Source organism: Cajanus cajan, chromosome 4 (genome assembly GCF_000230855.2).
Source record: "Cajanus cajan strain Asha chromosome 4, NIPB_CcT2T_4, whole genome shotgun sequence".
Classification (NCBI taxonomy): Eukaryota; Viridiplantae; Streptophyta; class Magnoliopsida; order Fabales; family Fabaceae; genus Cajanus; species Cajanus cajan.
The window spans coordinates 33296243-33321901 of NC_138520.1; the positions used below are offsets into that span (position 1 = coordinate 33296243).

The 25659-nt window shown below is 36.7% G+C and overlaps 1 protein-coding gene across 1 annotated transcript; it reads right to left on the reverse strand.

Annotated features, from left to right (window-relative positions):
• Window positions 1-21646: 21646 nt before the first annotated feature.
• Window positions 21647-22756, reverse strand: LOC145957054 (uncharacterized). The gene is made up of 4 exons (XM_083073281.1): window positions 22526-22756; window positions 22354-22458; window positions 22202-22274; window positions 21647-22121 (listed from the first exon to the last, which is right to left on the reverse strand). The coding sequence occupies exons 1-4, from the start codon at window positions 22687-22689 to the stop codon at window positions 21963-21965; spliced, it is 501 nt and encodes a 166-aa protein (XP_082929407.1). The 5' UTR covers window positions 22690-22756; the 3' UTR covers window positions 21647-21962.
• Window positions 22757-25659: the final 2903 nt, after the last annotated feature.

The following is a 25659-nucleotide window of genomic DNA, read 5'->3' on the forward strand; positions in this document are numbered from 1 at the left end:
AAACTTCTTTGGAAATTGTTTTTAGAAAATATTTTTTTAATAAAGATCCATGATTCTGATAAATTTTTTAAAAATGTTGATTGATCCAATTCACCCCCTCTTGAATCACGCCATTCTTTTCAAACAAAACATGGCTGGATTTATTTCCCCATTACAGCTTTCACACAGCCATAGCCTCGAGATCGGGCCATCATCCTATTATACTCAATCTCTACATAAAACATGTCAAGCGCACCAAATGGGCCTTTCGATTTGAGAATGCATGGCTAAGTGAGCTAGACTTGCTTAATCTGGTTGAGAACAGTTGGGACCACTAGTGCACATCTAACATTCTTACTCGTTTACTCTCTACTCCAATGAATTTGATGAGTGGGGCAAGCAAATCAGATCTCGGTACAAAACTCCCATTGATGCATGCTGGTGCCAACTCAAGGAGCTACAACACTTGAATGATGTGCACTCTATTCAACTATTTACATAAACTCAACAAAAACTATCACTACTAGAAAAATTAATATTTGTGATGAATGTTTGTGATGGAAACAATATCGTCTCTAATAGTGACGCGTTTTGTGAGGGAATTTTAAGTTTTGTGACGAAGTATCATTTATTGAAGTTTGTGACGGATTAAATTTCGTCTCTAAAAAATCCGTCACAAATTTCGTCACTAAATAAAAAAAAATTAGTGACAAATTTTGTAACGAATTAAGTTCATCTATAAATATTCCGTCACAAAAATACGTCACAATATTATAATAAATAAGTCGGTGACGGAATTTTAGTCAACATTTGTATGTCGTCACAAATTCCGTAGATTTAGCTTGAAGACAAGCTATACATCTAGAACAAAACCTTTGGACATCTCTTTTCATATGAGGCCAAAAGAATTTCTATTTTAATAGAAAAAGAGTTTTCTCAAGTCCAAAATGCCCCATGAGTCCACCCTCATGACTCTCCTTTACCAAAAGTTTCCTAATAAATCCTTGGGGTATACAAAGTTTATTTTCTTTAAAAAGAAACCCCTTAGAAATATAGTAACCTTGGTAAGGCTTTTGAATACATAGAAGATAAAAGTTAGCAAAATCAAGATTTGAGAACCCTAGTATTTGAGAACCAAGGGTGTTTAATAAAACATGCCTTCTTGATAAGGCATCAACTACTACATTGGTAGAACCTTTCTTATATTTGATGACATAAGGAAATTGCTCCAAATACTCAACCCATTTTGCATGCCTTTTATTTAATTTACCTTGGCCCCTCAAATATTTTAGTGATTCATGATCACTATGAATGACAAATTCCTTGGTCATAAGATAATGTTCCCAAATTTGAAGGGCTCGAACCAAAGCATAAAGCTCCTTGTCATAGGTTAGGTAGTTCAAGGCAACTCTATGAAGTTTTTTACTAAAATAAGCTATGGGATGGTTGTCGCAACCCGAAAATTTCCGATCTTGCGACCTATGGTTTAGACATCCTTTTAAAGATCTCATCAATTAAGGAATGCCCGAACACCAGACTAATCCTTAATTAATGGTTTTGAAAATAGGTTCATGGAGTCGCCACCAATATTTTACTCAAAACATTGGAAAAAGAAAAGGTTTTTAAAAGTCCAATAATGGCCTTGATAACCAGAATTGGGTTCGGGGGTCGGTTACGTGTAGGGAAGGTATTAAGCACCCCTAGAACGCCCTTAATCGGTACCCTATGACGAAGTTAACATTATAAATAATAATAATATAAATATTAAATCTCCTTTTATTGATGACTATTTACATGCTTGAAATTTAAATTAAACAATTGACTCTAAAATATCTACATGATTATTTTAATTATAATGATGTTTATCAGAAATAAGAAACCAAGATAAAAATAAAGGAGAGAGAAGAAGATTGACTGAAATACCTTGTATCAAGCTTTGTTAATGGTGATTCTAGGTGCTTTGTGGCGACCTTTTCACACTACAATACCTCACAAACTCTCAAGAAATACAAGAGAGAGAAAGAGAGAGAAAAAGAGAGAAGAAGAGAGAAATTTCGAGCTCTGGACGAAATTTTGGAGTCCCTAAAAAATGTGGCCGAGATTCCTATTTATAGGCTTCAGACAGGGTCCAGAACGGCCCGTTCCGAAATCGGAACGACCCGTTCTGGATCTGGCCTTTATGTGTTAATTTAGTGTATTGGAACGGGCCGTTCTGAAATCGGAACGACCCGTTCCGGAGGTGCGTTTAACACATAAAAACCACTCTGGAACGGCCCGTTTCAAATGAAAAATTCAAGCCTTTTTTGTTATTTGGAACGGCTCGTTCCAATTTGGGAACGGCCCGTTCCAATTTGGGAACGACCCGTTCCAAATATGTGTTTTAGCATTCTTTAAAGAGCCTGGAACGGCCCGTTCCGATTTTGGAACGACCCGTTCCAGTTTAGGGATTTAGGCACTTTTTGTAAATTGGAACGGCCCATTCCAATTTTGGAACAGCCCGTTCCGGGCTACTAAAACTAGCTTTTTTTTTTTGGCTTTTAGCCTCCTGATGTCATGTCTTGATATTTCCATGATTGGGACTCCTTTTCTTAATAATAGACGTCCATTTCTTCGTTTGTATGCCCCCGGACGAAATTGGGTGTCTACAGCTGCCCCTCTTTACTTGTCCTTTGGAATAGTAATGTATTGCTTTTCCAAAGGCAAGGAAAGACGTAGACATTTCGTCCGGGTCTTCTCTTCGTCTCTTTGGTGCTTCTGCATTGTTTCCCTTGTGATAATGTGTTCCTTTATTTGTTGCTTGTTGAAGAGGGAGTATATTATGAGCTCAGCCTCTCCAGGCTGGACTGATATTTAGGGCTTCAGCCGGCCCACTGATGGAAGCTCGACGACAATCCTGATTTTGACTTCGAGGAACTTGGCGGTACCCTCGCTATCGTAGTATTTTCGTAGCCTCTACAGGCCGTAGTATTTTCGTAGCCTCTACAGGCCGTAGAATTTTCGTAGCCTCTACAGGCCGTAGTATTTTCGTAGACTCTGCAGGCCGTTCCCTCGTGGCTTTGTCGTATACCGGATTGGGATGCGAGTACAGTCTCTCCAGACCTTTCCCTCACGGCTTTATCGTATACCGGATTGGGATTTGAGTACAGTCTCTCCAGACCTTTCCCTCACGGCTTTGTCGTATACCGGATTGGGATTTGAGTACAGTATCTCCAGACCTTTCCCTCACGGATTTGTCGTATACCGGATTGGGACGCGAGTACAGTCTCTCCAGACCTTTCCCTCACGGCTTTGTCGTATACCAGATTGGGATGCGAGTACAGTCTCTCCAGACCTTTCCCTCACGGCTTTGTCGTATACCGGATTGGGATGCGAGTACAGTCTCTCCAGACCTTTCCCTCACGGCTTTGTCGTATACCGAATTGGGAGGCGAGTACAGTCTCTCCAGACCTTTCCCTCACGGCTTTGTCGTATACCGGATTGGGATGCGAGTACAGTCTCTCCAGACCTTTCCCTCACAGCTTTGTCGTATACCGTATTGGGATGCGAGTACAGTCTCTCCAGACCTTTGTTGTATTTTGAGGAAACTGTCGGTGCCCTCATTGGCTTGCTTGAATTTTGGTAGATATTGCCCCAAGGATGTTGGGTAGGAGGTGTGTCGTGATGCCTCTGTGTTGGTGGGCAGAGAAGTGGATGGCTAGCAGGGATTCTAGTGTTGCCCCTGCCACATGAGTATTGTGATGCCTCTCCAGGCGCCTTTATTGTGGGATGGCTGGTAAGTTTTTTGGTGTTGTTCTTGTCAAGGTGAGTATTGTGATGCCTCTCCAGGCGTCTGCTTGTGGTAGGGTTTTTTCTGAATTTCATTTTTATTTAGCTTCGGCTCTTTCGTGTTTGAAGCTTGCCTTTTTTGCTATCATTTTTTGAATGCTTCGGCTTTTTTGACATTTTTGAAGCTTGCCTTTTTCTCATGTTGCTTCTTTTTTTTTATTGTCATCATTGATGGAGGAATCTATTCCTATGATGTTGTTATCTGCTGAATCTTTATTGATGAGTATTATTTTGGAAGCCACTCCTGGCTTTGGTAGGAAAACATTCCTGGTCTTGGCACTTTCATGAATCTTCCATTATTCGGTTGAGGAGTAGGGCGCGATGGCCTCTTCATGCTTATGAGTCTGCTTATTTGGTTGATTCTATTCCACTATTGATATGTCTTTGCTTAGTGGGCACATAGAATCACTTCATGTTGTCGTTTGCAACTGCTTGGCTCATGCTCGGCTATTTTACTTTGACGAGTGTTTTGTCCTGATGGCTCCTTCTGACCCATAACAAGTAGAATGCATGGATGCATGGATGCAATGAAAATGCAAGACAGGAATGATTCTTTTATTTTTTGTGTAACGCCCTTCCATATGCCCCTAACTCATATGCATGCGATGCAGTTTATGCTCATGTGTTTGTTCCTAAAGATGCAATTTATTTTTTGTCGAGAAATTAACCTGTACGTGTTAAGGTTAATGGTGACGATTCCTTTTTATCCATGTCGTTTGTGATTATCGTCGGGATATGTTCTTTTGAGCCCAAGCTTCAATGGCTCCTTGACTATCCAGTCGATGTGTGGTCAAGCGTCTCTAACCTCTATTTGAGGACATGCCTTCCCTCCGTGAGTATTCACTGTGCATTTTGCGTGTATCTTTTCGGTACCATTTTAATGCCATAAGGGTTAAGAGAAAAAGAAGGGATGTTTGTATTGATTTATCTTTTTCAAAAGGGTTGTTAGAAAGGATTTTTCAAAAAAGGGGTTTTTAGAAGAAGGGCTGGCCAAGGTAGGCTTTGGTGTTTAGGGTTATTAAACAAACGTATTTGCTGCAAGGAAGCTATTATTGTGTTTTAGCCTTTTTGGAAAGTGGAGTGATGACTTGGGTTTGTGCTTTGTTTAGATGATCCCCTGAGCTGCCTTTCAGTTTTCAAACTCAGGTCACTGCTTTGACGTCCTAACTTTTGCCTAAGTTACTTGAGATGCGTTCCCTAGCGGACATTTTTTTTATCATTACTTTTGCCTAGGTTACCCTTTTTTGATTGTGGGTTGCCTAGCAGATTTTGCCCTAACTTTTGCGCAGCCCCCTTGGTGGGTTTCCTACCAGGCTTTCATTTTTGCAGCGTTTGTGAGGTATGGGATGTCTTTATTTTATCAAACCCTAGTCATGTCTGGATTCATGTGATTACTTTGTTATCCTTTCCATGCTATTATCGAGTAACATCTTTGTCGCAAATACAACTTGTTTATTAAGGGTTGATGGATGAGGTCTAGAGTGAATATTTATAGGGAGAAGAGAAATGAAAGAATGTTATGGCATTTAAAATAGTACTTCCAATTTACACGTGCCCCTTTAGCAAAGCTCGAAGGCCCGGGCATGCCCCGAGTTCGTGATTCATACACAGAGAGATAGACAGAAGTTGCCCCCTAGAGAGTCATGAATGATTTGATAATTTCCAAAAGAAAACCTTTCCACTTGTTTGAACGTCGGTGTTTTGCATTTGGAGTGAAACCTTTGTGAATTCTTGCTTTCGAAGGGAATACTCGAGCCACCTTTCAATTCCAACTCAGATAGACATTTCTTATTTTTATATATCCCTACTTTTGCATAGGACGTATCCTATCGGGATTTTGATTTTATTTTTCACCCTAATTTTTGCCTAGGATGCCCTTTACGGGTTTTCATCCTAACGGGTTTTTTGTATGCAATGTCTTCATTCTTCAATTGGGTTTTGTCATGTAATTCCCTAAAAAGCAAAGATTCGTCCATTCTTGACCATTCCTCTTATCCCGACAATTGTTATTTCTGCAAGAGAAAGTCTCGATGTTTGAATCGTCAATTTGGGCGTGTGATGCCCCCAATTACTAATAAGTGTCCCCCGATTTGATGTGTCAGGCTCGCATTTGATTACAGTAATTTCCATTATCCGACTAACACGCACAAATTAGATTTCCCTTTTTATTCTTATTTATTATTTACAAAGAAGGCATGTTATCTATATGAAACCTAGAATAGGATACAAGGTCACTTGAGAGATTCAATGAATATCATTCTCATTGATTTTTGTTTAGAGAACATCTTTGCATACTATTATATGTGCCTTCCATTTCTAATGAATGCATATGCTAAACTAAAAAATGCATGATATTTGTTTTTGCCTAAATTTTATCATTTTTTTGTTACTAAAGGAGAATGATGCATGATTTTTGCTATATATATATTTTTTTAAAATAAACTACCCTATATGATGCTTTAGAGTTAGGGTATACAGAAGAGCGTTAGTTTTAGTTTTTTTTATTGATATCTGTTTGTTTGTAATTCTTATTTATTTGAAATAAATAAATACAAACAAATGCAACACGCATATGCTCAAACAAATGTACACCCGCGAACAGTCACGTTTAAATCCTTGGTCTGTGGTCCCTGCAAGAAAAGTGCATTGTATAGGACGGTTCTAATCTCACTGGTCTTAAGGCCCCCAAGGTGCTCCCATTATAGGGACCCAGTATCTCTATCACCGTCACCTGACAAACTCTAAGGTTTGTCGCAGTATTTCGGGCTAGAGTAACCGGTTATCACCTTGAGTGTGATTTCCGACAAGGCTCGCAGGCTCCAAGGCCAAACTTGGGCCGGTCGTATGTCAACCACTCCCTATGTTTATTACCCTCATGCCCCCGGGTGTAAGGGGAACTGTTGTGTGCAAAGGTTTGTGTACAATTTTTATTTCAAACAAATGCTGAATTTAAACAGGCAAACACATATTAAAGTCAAACAAAGAAAATAAACAAGGTAAAGGGGAAAAAATATTTAAATTATTATTTTTTATTTTATTAACTTCATCAATTAAATGGGCCTGACCCTCTTTAAACTTCCCCAGTGGAGTCGCCATCTGTCGCAACCCGAAAATTTCCGATCTTGCGACCTATGGTTTAGACATCCTTTTAAAGATCTCATCAATTAAGGAATGCCCGGACACCAGACTAATCCTTAATTAATGGTTTTGAAAATAGGTTCATGGAGTCGCCACCAATATTTTACTCAAAACATTGGAAAAAGAAAAAGTTTTTAAAAGTCCAATAATGGCCTTGATAACCAGAATTGGGTTCGAGGGTCGGTTACGTGTAGGGAAGGTATTAAGCACCCCTACAACGCCCTTAATCGGTACCCTATGATGAAGTTAACATTATAAATAATAATAATATAAATATTAAATCCCCTTTTATTGATGACTATTTACATGCTTGAAATTTAAATTAAACAATTGACTCTAAAATATCTACATGATTATTTTTATTATAATGATGTTTATCAGAAATAAGAAACAAAGATAAAAATAAAGGAGAGAGAAGAAGATTGACTGAAATACCTCGTATCAAGCTTTGTTAATGGTGATTCTAGGTGCTTTGTGGCGACCTTTTCACACTACAATACCTCACAAACTCTCAAGAAATACAAGAGAGAGAAAGAGAGAGAAAAAGAGAGAAGAAGAGAGAAATTTCGAGCTCTGGACGAAATTTTGGAGTCCCTAAAAAATGTGGCCGAGATTCCTATTTATAGGCTTCAGACAGGGTCCAGAACGGCCCGTTCCGAAATCGGAACGGCCCGTTATGGATCTGGCCTTTATGTTTTAATTTAGTGTATTGGAACGGGCCGTTCTGAAATCGGAACGGCCCGTTCCGGAGGCGCGTTTAACACATAAAAACCACTCTGGAACGGCCCGTTTCAAATGAAAAATTGAAGCCTTTTTTGTTATTTGGAACGACCCGTTCCAATTTGGGAACGGCCCGTTCCAAATATGTGTTTTAGCCTTCTTTAAAGAGCCTGGAACGGCCCATTCCGATTTTGGAACGACCCGTTCCAGTTTAGGGATTCAGGCACTTTTTGTAAATTGGAACGACCCGTTCCAGTTTTGGAACAGCCCGTTCCGGGCTACTAAAACTAGCTTTTTTTTTGGGCTTTTATCCTCCTGATGTCATGTCTTGATATTCATGATTGGGAACTCCTTTTCTTAATAATAGACGTCCATTTCTTCGTTTGTATGCCCCCGGACGAAATTGGGTGTCTACAATGGTCACCTTGTAACAACACCGCTCCTATGCTAATTCCTGAAGCATCACATTGTAGCTCAAAAGTTTGGTTAAAATCTGGTAAAGCTAGAACAGGTGCTTGAGTGAGCTTTTGCTTAAGCTTTTGAAAGGCTAAATTATGTTTTTCTTGCCAAAGAAAGACCACATCCTTCTTCACTAACTCATTGAGTTGAAGTCAATGAAGAGAAGTTAGGAACAAAACGTCTATAAAAGCTTGCCAAACCATGGAAGCTCCTAACTTCACTTACATTAGTAGGAATAGGTCATTCTTGAATGGCTTTGATTTTCTCGGGATCTACATGAACCCCATTTTTACTCATTACAAATCCCAAGAATATAACATTATCCACACAAAAGGTGCACTTGTCTACATTGGCAAACAAGTGATTTTCTCTAAGCACAAGAAGTACTTGCCTTAAGTGATCCACATGATCACTAAGGCTCTTGCTATAGATTAAAATATCATCAAAATAAACAACTACAAATCTACCTATGCAATCCCTAAGGACATGATTCATCAACCTTATGAATGTACTTGTTGCATTAGTAAGCCCAAAAGGAATTACTAACCATTCATATAATCCAAATTTAGTATTAAAAGCAGTTTTCCACTCATCACCTTCCTTAATACAAATTTGGTGATAGCCACTTTTAAGATCTATTTTGGAAAACATGGATGAACCATGCAGTTCATCAAGCATATCATCAAGCGTAGGAATTGGGTGCCTATATTTTATGGTGATGTTGTTGATGGCTCTACAGACACAACACATCCTCCATTTTCCATCTTTTTTTGGCAGCAATAAGACAGGCACAACATAAGGGATTAGACTCTTTTGAACCCATCCCTTATCTAACAAGTCTTGTACTTGCTTCTTTATCTCTTTAGTTTCTTGTGGATTTGTCCTATAAGTTGGTAAATTGGGAAGACTAGCTCCTAGGAAAAAATCTATTTGATGTTCTATACCCTTAAAAGGTGGAAGACCATTTGGTCCCTCACTAGGGAATACATCATCAAATTCAACTAAAAGATTTTGAATATCAAAAGGTAGAGAAGTTTCTACATGACTTGTAGTAGTGCATGTGAGTGTTCCTCTACAACTGAGGACATATGAAGATGGTTCAATCAAGAGAGAAGTTTTTGACAAAGTTTTAGTAGAAAAATTCTCTCCTTGTTAAACTATCTCTAGAGAGGGAACACTAGACTCTCTAGAATTTTTTTTGATTCCTAATTTTTAGGGTTTTTTTTAACTTCCCTTTTTGTTTTCTAATTTTTTTCTTGGTCACGTTTAGCCTTCATTTGTACTTGATCCTCAGCCACTTGAGATGGTGAGAGAGGATGAAGTACAAACTTTTTACCCTTATGTGTGAAGGTTATTTTGTTAGTAAGGCCATCATGAGTTGTTTGTTTGTCAAATTGCCATGGCAATCCTAACAAAACATGGCAAGCTTCCATGGGAACTACATCACATTTAAATTTATCTTTATAATTCCCAATAGAAAACTCTACCTCCACTTGTTGATTGACCACCATATCCCCATCATCATTAAGCCAATGAAGTTGATAAGGTTTGGGATGAGGTGTAGTAGTTAATCCTAACTTATCAACCATCCTAGTGCTACAACAGTTTCACCAAGAACCACTGTCCATAATGAGAGAACAAACCTTGTTTTAAATGTTACATCTTGTATGAAATATGTTATCTCTTTGTGAATGTGTATCACTAGGTTGATTGCTAAGGAGTCTTCTTACCAAAAGAAGTTCCCCATCATAAGGGTATGTGACCTCATATTTTTCTTCCTCACTTGTCTCTTCTTCATCCTCACTTGAAGAGGAAGAGTAGTAACCTCATCTTGGCTACTATAAATGTCTTGGCCCCTTAAAAGCATAACCTTCTTGTTGGGGCATTGAGAAGCAATGTGACCTCTCCCAAGACATTTAAAACATTTTATCTCACTAGACTTGGTGCTAGTGTGGGAGGTGTATTTTCCCTTTTCTTTTTCTTTTTCCTTACCCTTGTCTAGGTTCTTGGAGGAATCAAAAGTAGTTTTCTTTTCACAAAAATTTCTCTCCCTCTTGTGATCTTTCTTGTAATAAAAAGATGAATAAGAGATTTCCTTTTTGAAATTTTTTCTCAAAAGTTGTTGTTCAACCTTGATACATAGTTGAACCAAATCATTTAAATCTCTATATGGTAAAAGCTGTTGGGATTGGAGAGCCTGAGATTGATCACCTCTGATGTTTGAAGAGTTTTGATGATAACAAGTGTGTACCAAGGACATCAACAACAAAGAAGTCAAAAACAAAGGCAAAGGAAGATGCTATGTAATAGGAGTAGTTTATAGTGTATAAAATTGTTTTGATTGAGTTTATCTTTTGTGTGTGCTGTGTGCATGAGCTAAATCTATATCTAATCTGATTAAGGATTGTATGATGATGAGTTAAAAGGATTAAGAAGTTATTGAGACTTAAAACAAAGTTTTGAAAACTAACTCAAAATAATTGATTATCATTAAATATAATCGATTATTCCAGCAACAGGCAAAAAGGGATGCCTTGCTGCAATAATCGATTATTTGTGAAATAATCGATTATCCCAGAAATGACTCTCTGGAATAATCGATTATCCAACATAATCGATTAAATTGTTCTTGGTTGATTTCCAGAAATCATGAAGAACAAAATAATCGATTATTCTTTAAAATAATCGATTATCAAGTTCTGAAACTTTTATAAATAGTTTGAACATTTTGAAACTTCAGAACAAGAGTTAGAATTGAGAATCAAAATTAGAAAAGCGTTTTTGTGAAGTCTATGTGACAATCTTGGAGAGTTTTCTTTGTGAATCCAAGAAGAAAAACGTTTGTGAAAAGATTTGAGAAAAGATCATCATCATCACATTCTTGAAAGGAAAGAGATTAAGATTTGCTTCTGAATTCCAGGTGAATTCGTTCCTTAATTCTTTGTGAATACTTGTAAATCTTGAGAGGGTTTCTCAAGTGGTAAGGAATTCTTTTAGTGGGTTTCTACAAGGGGTGCTTTCTTGAGGTCAAGAAAGTGGTTATCTTGAATGTAGGAGTATATGTATGTGTGGTATGCTTGTAAACCTTCTTCATTAAGATAGTGGAACAAATCTTGATCAGGTTATGATTGAGGACTGGATGTAGGTCACATGTGGAGTGGCTGAACCAGGATAAAAGACTTGTGCAATCTTCTCTTACTCTTATCTTTTACTTTGTGTAATATCTTGATTGTACATTAAAGAATATTGTTCTTGATTAACATGTGTGCATGATTAACATTGGTTTGAACTGAATCAAAGCATTACATATTGGTATTAACTTTGAACCTCATTATTGGTTAATCAAGAAAGCATATAGAATTCATTGTTCAATAACAAGTCTTTAAGGAACTTCATTGAAAATTCATTTTTAGAAAAGTTTAATTGAAATAAAGATCCTAAATACTCTGAAAATTTTTAAAGTGTCAAAGAATCCAATTCAACCCCCTCTTGGATTGTGCCATTATTTTCTAACAATTGGTATCTAGAGCAAGGTTCTTGAGAGTTATTCAAGATTTCAAAAATGGCCAATAGCAACCTACCCTATGGTGAGGGTGTGTCTATTCATAGACCTCCTGTTTTCAATGGTGAAAACTATGTCTACTGGAAAATTAGGATGAGAATTTTCATTGAAGCAATTGATATTGCTGTATGGGATGCAATAGAAAATGGACCCTATATCCCTATGACAAAAGATGATGATGAGAAGAGAGAAAAATATTGGACTGAGTGGAGTGATGATGAAAAGAAAAGAGCCCAATATGACTATAGAGCCAAAAACATTATTACATCTGCATTGTCTATTGATGAGTTTTTTAGAATATCACAATGTAAATCTGCTAAAGAAATGTGGGATACTTTGCAAGTCACTCATGAAGGAACAAGTGATGTAAAGAGATCTAGAAAGCACACTCTCATAAGAGAATATGAGTTGTTTAGAATGAACAATGGTAAATCTATTTCTGACTTTCAAAAGAGATTTACACACTTGATAAATCACCTTATTGACCTTGGGAGGAGATTTGAAAAAGAATAGCTGAATTTGAAAGTGCTGCAATGCTTGGACAGAACATGGCAAGCAAAGGTGACAGCCATAGAAGAATCAAAGGATTTGACCTCTTTGACCCTTGCTACTCTCTTTGGGAAGCTAAGAGAGCATGAGCAAAAGCTGCACATATTTGAATAAAATGAACAGCAGGACAAGAAGGGCAAAGGAGTATCATTGAAGGCCTTGAAATCTGCCAAAGGTAAAGAGGTGTGTGAAGAATCAAGCTCCGATGATTCCAAAACTGAGAACTTCAACTTGCTGGTGAAGAAGTTCAGAAAATTCTCAAGGAAAAAGAGGAATTCCCCCTACAAGTTCAATAGAAAGACTAATAAGAAAGAGGAAGCAAGCACATCCTCCTTTAATTGCTTTGAGTGTGGAAAATCGGGACATATAAAAGATGAGTGTCCAAACCTCTTGAAGAAGCAACAAGAGGAGAAGAAAATGAAGAAAAATGGCAAAGGGAAGAGAGCCTACATTGCTTGGGAAGATAATGACTCAAGCACAACAAGTGATAAATCTGAATTTGAGGAGAACAACTTGTGTTTGATGGCTGGAGCTGACCAAGACACAATTGTAAGTGACTCTGACTTTGAATCTAATCCGGACTATGATCAACTCCAAGAAGATTTTATACAAATTCATAAAGAGGCTGTGAAATTAGATGCCTTAAATTCAAAGCTTAAAAATAAGCTGAAATGGTATGAAAATGCTTTAATTAAAGTTGAACAAGAGCTTGAGGATTTGAAACATGAGCATGAAAATCTTCAAAATATTTTCAACTTTAGTGAAGCTCATTGTGAAACCTCCTCCTCCTCAAAAGATGTTTGTGAAAATTGCAAGACTTTTGAAAAAGAAAATGCTGATTTAAAATCCACTCTTGCAAAGTTCACAAATGGAAATGCAAATTTGAATATTCTTTTGGGAAAACAAAGAAACACTTTTGATAGGAGTGGACTTGGTTTTAATCAAAGCATGAACATGCCATTCAAGTCATAGAAAGGAGCTTTTAAGAAAAACCAAGATTTCAGAAAATTTAAAAGCAATTTCTCTAGACAAACAACTTGCTATTTTTGTTGTAAAAGAGGTCACACAATAAGAAACTGCTACTCTAGGAAATATGGAGTTCCAAATGGAGAAATGGTTTGGATTAAAAAGAGCCAAAGGCTGAGAACTAACCTACAAGGACCCTTCACATGGGTACCTAAATTATTTCTCTGAATCTTTGTTGTAGGAATGCTTGAGGGCCAAGAACCTACTATGGTATCTTGATACTTGCTGCTCAAGGCATATGAGAAAACCTTAACTCTTACCCTTATGCTACCACTAGTCATGAAGTGGAGATTCTAAAACAAAATATTTTAAAGAAAAATGAATCTCAACTTCAAGATGTAGTGAAGAAGGAGTGGACTACACTTAGTTCTACTTCTTGTGCTACTTCCTTGGAGGTGCCCAAGGAAGATAGCCTCCCTCTCTTTGGACTCTTTCTACCTTAGTTGTTCTAATAAAGCACCCAAATTTTGGAATATATTGTTTGATAGATACATCTTGTAATATTTCATATTCTATTTTTGATCTTATAGGAAGTTCATCTTTATTTGAACTTATTTTGCATACTTCCCTACAAGACAAAAATAGTTTAAATAAGTTTTCAAGATTTTCCAAGACATTTTATCTACCAAACAATATGATTCAAAATTGTTTAGGACGTTTTCTAGTATTTTTTTCTTTATATTTTAGGAAAAGCCTAGGCTACCATTTAGGGTACTTTAGGCAAGATGTTGTAGTTTTTAAGAATCATTCTTTTCATTGTCTTAGTCATAGTGTCACTACATTTTTAGGATTTGATTCTAGGTTATACTTAAAAGAGGATCCTATTTCTAATTTTAGGAAGTCTAATTTTAATAGTTTAGTTTTCTTTGCGAGGCTAGTTAGAAGGATTCCTCTTAGGATCCACATTCCATTTTTTTCCTCTGAACATGTCACCTCTTATACATGGTATGTTGTGCATGTAGGTGATGATTCTTATTCCATGCATCCTCCTGATTTGAGGACAAATCCTTTTCAAGAGGGAGGGGATGATGGAATCATGCCTAGGAAGGCAAGAGGTGACATATTGAAGGAGCCAAGAGGAGTGGGCTAGACATGGAGGATTGGGCGAGTCAAGGTCCAATGGGCCCGATGGGCTTGAAAAGCCCAAGTTAAACTTCTCATGGGCCATATCTTGTTTTAGCTATTTTCTTATGTCTTGTATATATCATGTTAGTATAGGTTTCCTATATTTTGGGTCTTGTATTTTGGACCATTTAGGATAGCATTTTAGGCCATAGGCTTATTGGGCCTAGTTTTGGGCTTCATGGACCTTTGGGCTTTTGGTACCCAATATTGGGCTCATTTTCATTCTTGTAATTTTTCCTTTCCATTTTATTTGCTTGGCCATTGTATTTAGGCCATTAGAATAGGAATTTAGAAGGATTAAGTAATAAAGCATGAATCATAGAATGTTAATTACATTTAGGAGTAATTAGTGTTTCATTTGAGTCACATGTTTTGTGCCAAAGGGGGATGCACATGTGTACATTCAAATGAACCCTAAATTACCTCTAAATGCAATTAATAATATAGAAGGAATGGCTGCACATGGTTTAGGATAGTTGGACGTCCAATTTGAATTCAAATTTGAATTTGAATTCAAATTAGCGCCATTTGCTAGTGCACATGGGTGGCTCCTTGATCCGTGGCTTTATATGCTTGTATCCTTCCATTTTGTAGGCACTTTTGAATCAATAGAGAATTCTGAAAAGATTATTCAGCCTATTCTCTCTCAAAGGTCACCGAAAGTCTCCTTTAGTTCTAGGAATCCCTAAACTTTCCTACACTTGAAGTGAGCTTTCTTTTGGTTCTTTTGGCTAGGATACTTCCATCCATAGCTTAGGGAATCTTCTCCTACCATTCCATTCATCTTCTTCCATCCTTTAATTCGTAGCAAGCTCAAGGAAAAGATCTTCAAATTCGGAGAAGGTCATAAGAAGCAAGAATCACTCCATTGCTTCAACCTAAACTCCATCAAGTGGTATCATGAGCTAGGTTGCTTCCTTGAGCTAAGTACTCTCTTTTCACCGATTTTTTTTTTGTGTTTTTGTGTTCTTCTATGTCTCAATTGTGTTTTGCTGTTTGGATCTAAATTCTTGTTCAAAATTTTTGAGATATCCAATTGGTGTGATTGTATTTGAAAATCCGGCAATCACATTGAGTCTAGGAATTCTACCTTGTCCGGTTTTCAATTTGTTTGAGTCACTTCTTATTTCTTTTGTTTGATTCGGTCATCTCATTGTCTATGCATGTTTTTGATTTTGATTTTTGAATCTTAAGTTTTGTCAAGTCATGTTAGTCCTTTAAAATGTCAAAAAAAATTCAAGATGTGCTTGTGTTCATATGCTGAAATTTTTTGAGTTTTTTTTGAATTTTGGTTGAGATTCAATTCTAATCATATGTGCCTTGCTTGTTTGCTTTTCTTTTTTCATTTTTTGAGTTCATGTTCATCATTAGATCATTGGTGAACTCCTAGACTTAAGCTTCCTTTGTGTTCAATAGTTTTCAAATTTACTTTCCATATCAAAGCTTGAATCAATCATTTGTACCTTGAAATTTTAAGTGAATTATTCTACTTCTAGTGCACTATTGGTATTGGATTCAATTTGTATAAGATTTCTTGCTGGAAAACAGAGAACATACAGAGCATATTAAATCAAAATAGTTAAAAAAAAAAGAACAAAAAGAATCCAACAAAAGTTTCAAATTATAGTGCACTAGTACTTCAATTTTCACTTGAAATTGATCATTCTAGTAGCTCCGGATTATATACATTTGATTTGTGAAATTTTTTGAGATAAAAGGCAAGTGTCTTCTCTGGAAAAGAAATTTGAATTCATAAAAGCAAAGGATTAAAAAAAATATAAAAAAGAATATAGCAAGAAAAGCCGAGAAGAACAAAGTAGATAAAAATACACTTATTTCACAAGTAATTGGTCTACTAGTTTGGTTCCTCTTCTTTGTTTACTTCCAAATTTTGTTTGGTTTTTTTTAATCTAATCTAGTGCCTATCTAGGACTGTTCCTAATTGTGTGCTAGCTTTCTTTGGAGTCTTAATTTTCAGTTTTAATTTTGGCTTTCTTTGAGTCTTGTCATAAACACTTAACTCTTCAATTTTGGTATAAGCTTTCTAAATTGTGCTTTTGTTGCTTGTCTAAGTTTTCCTTGAATAAAATTCTGTGCTGGAAGTGACTTAAAATCCTTGCTAAAGAACCAAACATTGACTCAACAAGGATAGGAAAGGAGTTTTGAAACAAGGACCTTAAAATTTGACCTAAATTTGGTGACCTAAAACTCCTAAAAACTACCTTCACAAGAGTGATCAATCCTTTCATCTTGTGAGCAGCCTTCTTTCAACTATTTGTTGTGTTTACTGTGCAGGTTCAAGGAGCATCAAAGGAACAAGGTTGGAGGTGGATTAAAGCATTCAAACAAGTGATGGAAAAATGTGGCTAAAAATCCGTCACTAAAGTGGTCACAAAACCGTCACAACTTTGTTTTTAGGACTAGTTTAATTTCTTGCATTCTTCTTGTAAATTCAATCAATTTGTAATATCTTGGAGGGAGTATTAAGAAGCTGGTCAGGTATATCTAATCCCTTATAGTCACTCACGTGTAGTACTAGTGGAAGTGGCTTGGAAATTTCATATGTTTCAAGCTTCTACTTAGGGAAAATCCGACTAGTTGATTAATAGTGTTTCCTTTGATTTGTTTGTCTTAGTTTATTTACTTTGCTTTATTAATTCGACTAGCATGTGTAGAATTTAAATGGTTCACGTCTAGTTGTAATAAAAAACAATTGAGAAAATCATCCAACATTAAAAAAAAAATTTTGAAAAATTTTGTGGAATTGAGAATATCACAAGGAAGTTTAGTGATTTCCACTTGAAAAGGCTTGGTTATTAAGTGGCTCTTAGTAACTCACCTCCCTTGATAGTGCAATTTGTACACTTAGACTTCCAAGTGTTAGTCTTGTTCCTAGAAAAGACCAAAAATATTTTCTTTTTGCATAGCATATAAAAATTCTTCTTTTATTTAATCATGAGAAAATATTCCTCAAGTGGTAGTGATTCAAGCTCTCCAAAAAGTTTTTCACATCCTACTCAAAGGCTTAAATCACTAACACCTTGGACAAAGTAAGAAGTGTTAAAAAGAGAAAAAGAAAAATTTGAAAGAGAAGCACAACTTGCAATGTTAGAGGAAGAAATTCACATTCTTAAACAAAAGGAAGAAAAACTTTTAGCCAAAGAAAAATTGAGAAAAACAAGAGAAAAAGAAAGAAAAAAGGCATTTCTCTTAGGGAAGAGTAAGGAGGAAAACATTTCCTCTAAAGGACTTGTGAGTGAAGAGAGTTGTTCTAAAAACCATTTGCAAAATACTCTCTTCATACATAAAAACCTTAACTCTTACCCTTAAGCTACCACTAGTCATGAAGTGGAGATTCTAAAACAAAATATTTTAAGAAAAATGAATCTCAACTTCAAGATGTAGTGAAGAAGGAGTGGACTACACTTAGTTCTACTTCTTGTGCTACTTCCTTGGAGGTGCCCAAGGAAGATAGCCTCCCTCTCTTTAGGACTCTTTCTACCTTAGTTGTTCTAATAAAGCACCCAAATTTTGGAATATATTGTTTGATAGATACATCTTGTAATATTTCATATTCTATTTTTGATCTTATAGGAAGTTCATCTTTATTTGAACTTATTTTGCATACTTCCCTACAAGACAAAAATAGTTTATATGAGTTTTCAAGATTTTCCAAGTCATTTTATCTACCAAACAATATGATTCAAAATTGTTTAGGACGTTTTCTAGTATTTTTTTCTTTATATTTTAGGAAAAGCCTAGGCTACCATTTAGGGTACTTTAGGCAAGATGTTGTAGTTTTTAAGAATCATTCTTTTCATTGTCTTAGTCATAGTGTCACTACATTTTTAGGATTTGATTCTAGGTTATACTTAAAAGAGGATCCTATTTCTAATTTTAGGAAGTCTAATTTTAATAGTTTAGTTTTCTTTGCGAGGCTAGTTAGAAGGATTCCTCTTAGGATCCACATTCCATTTTTTTCCTCTGAACATGTCACCTCTTATACATGGTATGTTGTGTATGTAGGTGATGATTCTTATTCCATGCATCCTCCTGATTTGAGGACAAATCCTTTTCAAGAGGGAGGGGATGATGGAATCATGCCTAGGAAGGCAAGAGGTGACATATTGAAGGAGCTAAGAGGAGTGGGCTAGACATGGAGGATTGGGCGAGTCAAGGTCCAATGGGCCCGATGGGCTTGAAAAGCCCAAGTTAAACTTCTCATGGGCCATATCTTGTTTTAGCTATTTTCTTATGTCTTGTATATATCATGTTAGTGTAGGTTTCCTATATTTTGGGTCTTGTATTTTGGACCATTTAGGATAGCATTCTAGGCCATAGGCTTATTGGGCCTAGTTTTGGGCTTCATGGGCCTTTGGGCTTTTGGTACCCAATATTGGGCTCATTTTCATTCTTGTAATTTTTCCTTTCCATTGTATTTGCTTGGCCATTGTATTTAGGCCATTAGAATAGGAATTTAGAAGGATTAAGCAATAAAGCATGAATCATAGAATGTTAATTACATTTAGGAGTAATTAGTGTTTCATTTGAGTCACATGTTTTGTGCCAAATGGGGATGCACATGTGTACATTCAAATGAACCCTAAATTACCTCTAAATGCAATTAATAATCTAGAAGGATTGGCTGCACATGGTTTAGGATAGTTGGACGTCCAATTTGAATTCAAATTTGAATTTGAATTCAAATTGGCGCCATTTGCTAGTGCACATGGGTGGCTCCTTGATCCGTGGCTTTATATGCTTGTATCCTTCCATTTTGTAGACACTTTTGAATCAATAGAGAATTCTGAAAATATTATTCAGCCTATTCTCTCTCAAAGGTCACCGAAAGTCTCCTTTAGTTCTAGGAATCCCTAAACTTTCCTACACTTGAAGTGAGCTTTCTTTTGGTTCTTTTGGCTAGGATACTTCCATCCATAGCCTAGGGAATCTTCTCCTACCATTCCATTCATCTTCTTCCATCCTTTAATTCGTAGCAAGCTCAAGGAAAAGGTCTTCAAATTCGGAGAAGGTCATAAGAGGCAAGAATTACTCCATTGCTTCAACCTAAACTCCATCAACACCTCAACAAAATGGGGTTGTTGAGAGGAAAAATAGGTCTCTTGAAGAACTAGCTAGGACTATGTTGAATGAGACAAAATTGCCAAAATATTTTTGGGCTGATGCTATTAACACAGCTTGTCATGTGTTAAATAAAGTTCTGATCCGACCTATATTAAAGAAAACACCCTATGAAATTTACAATGGAAGGAAGCCTAACATTTCATATTTTAGAGTGTTTGGGTGTAAGTGCTTTGTGCTGAACAATGGGAAAGAGCAACTTGGAAAATTTGATGCAAAGGTTGATGAGGCAATCTTTCTAGGATATTCTACAAATAGCAAAGCCTATAGAATCTATAACAAGAGAACTCTAGTTGTTGAAGAATCTGTCCATGTTGTATTTGATGAGACCAACAAACAAGAGACAAGGCAAACTGAAATTGAAGACTTGACTGATTTACTTGATCAACCTCTAATGGAGAGTGAATCTAATAAAAAGCCTATAGAGAGTGAATCACATGAAAACACAAACGAAACTAGTGAACAATTTCCTAAGGAATGGAAAACTTCTAGGGACTTATCAATGGATAACATAATTGGAAATATTGGTAAGGGTGTTTCAACTAGAAGTGCCATTAAGAATATTTGCAATACAATGGCTTTTGTGTCACAAGTTGAACCTAAGAGCATTGATGAAGCACTAAAAGATGAACATTGGTTAATGGCCATGCAAGAGGAGCTAAATCAGTTTGAAAGAAATGAAGTATGGGATTTAGTGCCATTACCAACTGATTATCCAATTATAGGAACCAAGTGAGTTTTTAGAAATAAGCTTGATGAATCAGGAATTATTATAAGAAATAAGGCAAGGCTAGTGGCTAAGGGGTATAATCAAGATGAGGGAATTGACTATGATGAGACTTTTGCTCCTGTAGCAAGGATAGAAGCCATTAGATTACTTCTTGCTTATTCCTCTATAGTGAATTTCAAGCTTTATCAAATGGATGTGAAAAGTGCTTTCCTCAATGGGTTGATACAAGAGGAAGTGTATGTGGAGCAAGCACCAGGCTTTGTGAATTTTAAAAATCCTAATCATGTGTACAAACTTAAAAAGGCACTCTATGGCTTGAAGCAAGCTCCAAGATCATGGTATGACAAGTTGAGCAAATTTTTGATTGAGAATGACTATGTAAGAGGAAAAGTAGATAATACATTGTTTGTCAAAAAGTTTAAAAATGATACAATGTATGTTCAAATCTATGTGGATGATATTGTATTTGGATCTACCAATGTCTCTCTATGCAAAATATTTGCTAAAACCATGCAAGGAGAATTTGAAATATCAATGATGGGGGAGCTTACATTCTTTTTGGGGTTGCAAATCAAACAAATGAGTGATGGGATTTTCATAAGTCAAAGCAAGTATTGCAATGAAATTTTGAAAAAGTTTGGTATGGAAGGGTGTAAGGAGGCTGCCACACCAATATCAAACACTTGCAATCTTGACTTAGATGAGAAAGACATAGTTGTTGATAACTCAAAGTATAGAGGTATCATTGGATCACTCTTGTACTTGACAGCTAGTAGGCCTGATATAATGTTTGCTGTGTGCTTGTGTGCAAGATTTCAGGCTAATCCAAAAGAATCTCACATGAAGAGTGTAAAGAGAATTCTTAAATATTTGAAAGGTACAACTAATGTAGGTTTGTGGTATCCAAAGGGAGTCTCACTAAGTCTGATAGGCTACTCAGATTCAGACTATGCTGGGTGTAGACTAGATAGAAAAAGCACAAGTGGTACTTGTCACCTACTAGGTAGTGCACTTGTCTCATGGCATAACAAAAAGCAAGCTTGTGTTCACTAGTACACAAAGGGTCTTTTACGTTGGAAGAGGTTCCGACGTTAATACGGGAGACATAAATTTACGTCGCCTCTAAAACGCGACGTAAATTTACGTCGGACATTATCCCAGCCCGACGTAAAAAGGGACAACAAGCATGCCATAATTTTACGTCGGACATGGCTTGTCCGACGTAAATTTACGTCGGCCATTGCAAGGCCCGAAGTAATTTTACGTCGGGCAAGCCATGTCCGACGTAAAATTATGGGTTTTTTTTTTTAAAACGTTTATAAATTTTTTATATACCCAACACCTGCATATATATAGTCCAGAATACCAAATCTAAACCAGGCAGTCCAGAATAGAAATTCAAATTATATTTCAAAATTGAATGACAAAAAGAAAATAATATATAAATCTTAAAAAACATAAATTATGACAATGTAAATCCTATTATTCTAAAAAAGCTATAAAACATATGTTTGTCAATTCTATCTAACTAACTAAACTAACTAACTATCAAACTATAAACATAATATCTAACTAACTAAACTTAGAAATCTAACTATGATATACTTTGAAGAAAAAAAGTTGCCCATTGTTCTCTTATCTTGAGCATCTCATCTTTGGGCAATGGAGATGGATCTTGAAAGACCTGAAACATTAATTTAAGTGTCATTAATATGCAATGTTAATTATCCTAAAGGTAAATATACTTAAATAAATTTTGATATGAATTACCTGCGCCCAAGAATCAATAATACCCGCAGAAACTATGGCTCTCATCCAATACATGATGTAATAGCCACATTCAAACGAGTCTTGTTGCCTATTACACTAAAATGAGAAACAAATAACTATTATTTCCAAAGTCAATAAATTTAAATATTATTGACTATATGAATTAATTTGCTAACCTTAGGGTATATGAAATGCAATGACTTTGATGATCTGGCTCTTCCACTTAAAATATTAACTCCAGACACGATTCTAATTAATTGAAATAAAAACAAATGTTAGCCAATATATATAATTACAGTTTTAAAACATAATGAAAAAATTTAATTACCCTTGTAATTGGCATTTAATTTCGTGGCTTGGTTTTCGATGTAGTGAACAAAACCACACCACGGTGTATTCCTTAGGAATGATTACCATTAACTGCCAATGAGACCTACATTGTATGACAAAAAAATTAGTTATAAAATTACCATGATTAAAAAACCAATTAAAAAACTAACCCGTCAATGTATGGAGCCATGTATATATCTCTTCTTGAGTCACTCATCCATGTTTGCATATATTGTTGGATCTGGACCTGTGTGTTTCCTGATTTTTGGATGGATTGAGGCTCAATAAATCCATATACTTCTGCTTGTGCATGCTCCACACTCAATTTGTCCATGTACCTAACACAAATAATTATTATAAGTTAAATGTAATTATTGTAAATTTAGACTCATAAAAGAAAATATGACTTACATGGCCCACAGCTGTATGATAGAAATATTTAACATGGAGTTTCCCCAACAATCTCTAATGCATCAGGCATAGATATGTATAGTGGAACAGCAGTGCTATCAACTCCAAAAACTCTAATGTCCCACTGCAATTGAATTGGCTTCTTCTTTAATCGTGGTAATATGATTAGAAGCTTAGATATGGGATCATCCTCAGCTGCTGCGATATTAGCATCATCAACATGAGGTTCTCTCATGACCTCCTTACCACGATTGATAAAATCCTAAAGAAATAATCACAATTAGTTAAACAATAATAGAATTATAAGAATATAAAAGAGCAATAATATAATTACCTTTGCCCGTGCTGAAAGTGGCATGACCAAACGTTTTGGCCAAGCTAAAAATGTGCCGGTTGCCTGCCCCACTAGTTGAACCTCTATATTGGGCAAAGGAACTGGAGCAGCAGCATCTTGAACTTGGTCAACCACAACCCGTGTCCAGTTTGGCTGTAGAGGGACACCATGGATGGTTGAGCCACCCTCAAATACTCGGCCAATAGCCACTAACCGTGGGGGGTCATCCTCAACATATAACTCACACTGGTTTGGTACATCAGTGTGAGTCTGATCCAGTGAGGGATCTGGAGCAGCACAACTCCCTTTAGTGCTGACTCGAACACCATCATGAGCAACTGCAGTCTGTTGCTGAGAACGAGCCAAAAGTTCAAACTTCTGTTCAAACTATTTTTGAATATTCTTCAATTTCTCTTCAAACTGCATCTCCAATCTCTGCTCCATTCTCTGCATAACCTCTTGACTGCAAGAGTCAATAGTGCTCCTCGATGATCGGGCACCAAAGAAATCTCGGTGGCTCCAAGAACCACCAACACCAAGCACACGGCCTCCGTGCTCTGGCCTTCCTATGGCCGTTGTGAGGATATCATCCCGACCATTGGAAACAAATGAGCCCTGGGTGCTCTGCTCAATTAAACCCTCCTACAACATATTAACAATAAGTATACCCTAAACTACACTTATGAATTAAATGAGTTGAAATGAAGAGTCTTAGTTTGTATATTTTTACTTACTATTTTATCAGCAACGACCCTTGCAGACTCAGAAGTCATTTGCCCATCTGATTTTGTCCGGGCTGCTATCCACATCTCATGGCGGGGAGGTGACTCCACACGGTCAGCAGACTCAACCCCTGCTGCCTCTGCCCTAGCCTTCTTCATTTCTTTTTTTTTTCTTTCATATCCCCCTCTTGACAATAGATGGGGTGCATCATTCTTGGCCTGTCGTTCTTGGGCAGCTATTTTTTTAGCCTGCAATAATACAAAAAAGAAAATGAGATTAATTAAAATATACCTTAAGTATTTGTGTCAATGTAAGAGTTATCAATAACTAACCTGCCACGAAGGGTCCAATCGAGTGGCACGAAATTGCATCCACTCCTCATTAGTGATCTGGTACTTTAGACAGGGAGTCTCATTTTGTCGCTCTCCAAATACATACTCCCGTGTCAAGAAAGTCTTGAAGTCTCTCCACCTGGTGGCCAGGGCAGATAACATCTTCCTCCTCATGACCTGAGTGTTGGGAATGTCAAAATTTTTCTATGAAAATAACAACAATTAATAAATAATGTATTTAAGTTATATAATATTCAAGGGATGTGAAAGTATATACCTGAATATCCTGCCACATGAGGTTCTTGTCAACCTCCTGAACGTCATCCCATGATGGAATGATAATAGAAACATGTCGTCGAGCTAGGACTCCTAAATAGCTCTTAAACTTGGCAGCATTTGGGCCTGATGCCTTGCCAGAACGAGGATCCACCTCAACCGGTGTCCTCTCCTTGGCAATGCGTCCAGCTGTCAACCTAGACAATCGGGTGACAGATCTACCTTCCCTCCTTCCACTTCCAGACCCAGAATCCTCCATAATCCTGAAAAAATTAAATTTTCATTATTAAAACAATGAATTAACTGAATAGACAAATATAAAAAATATAATAACAATATAGCAACAAAATAACTAATAAAAAAACAAATAATACACAAACAGAAACCTATCTGGAATAACCCATACTAAAATCAGAACGGGCCGTTCTAGATAAACAATTTACAATACAAAAAATTTAAGAAGAACGGCCCGTTCTGCAAACAGAACGGCCTGTACTGCATGCAGAACGGGCCGTTCTACAAGGAGAACGGGCCGTTCTACAAGCAGAACGGCCCGTTCTGCAAGCAGAACGGGCCGTTCCAGATGAACAAATAGCAGAAAATAAAAAAAATTTGCGTAGACAAGAAACTAACCTCAAACGTGTAATGTGCAGACACTTAGAGAGTTACAAACGTCCAATGTAGAAACAAACGCACTGAGAGACTTAGAGATTGAGAGAAAAGGGATTATTAGTTTCTAAACAGGGAGCGCGGGAATGAAAGGTGGAGTGCGCGTTTGATTTTAGGGGCATATTTACGTCGGGTGAGGGTTGGCTCGACGTAAATTATCTTATTAACGTCGGAGCTCTCACTGTCCGACGTAAATTTACGTCGAACCCCAGTAGTCCGACGTAAATTTACATCGGACAGTGAGAACTCCGACGTTAATGGGATAATTTACGTCGGACCCCCCTCTGTCCGACGTAAATTAGTTCCCATTATTTACCATTCTGCCACCGCATTTTTATAACATCGGTGGTGCCTTGTTCCGACGTCATTTAGGTGACGTAAAAGTCTCTTTTTGCACTAGTGGTTGCACTAAGTACAGTTGAGGCTGAGTATATAGCAGCTGGGAGTTGTTGTGCTCAAATTCTTTGGATGAAGCAACAACTAAGAGATTATGGAACTGAGCTAAATAAAATACCTCTGAGATGTGACAATACAAGTGCAATAAATTTGACCAAAATCC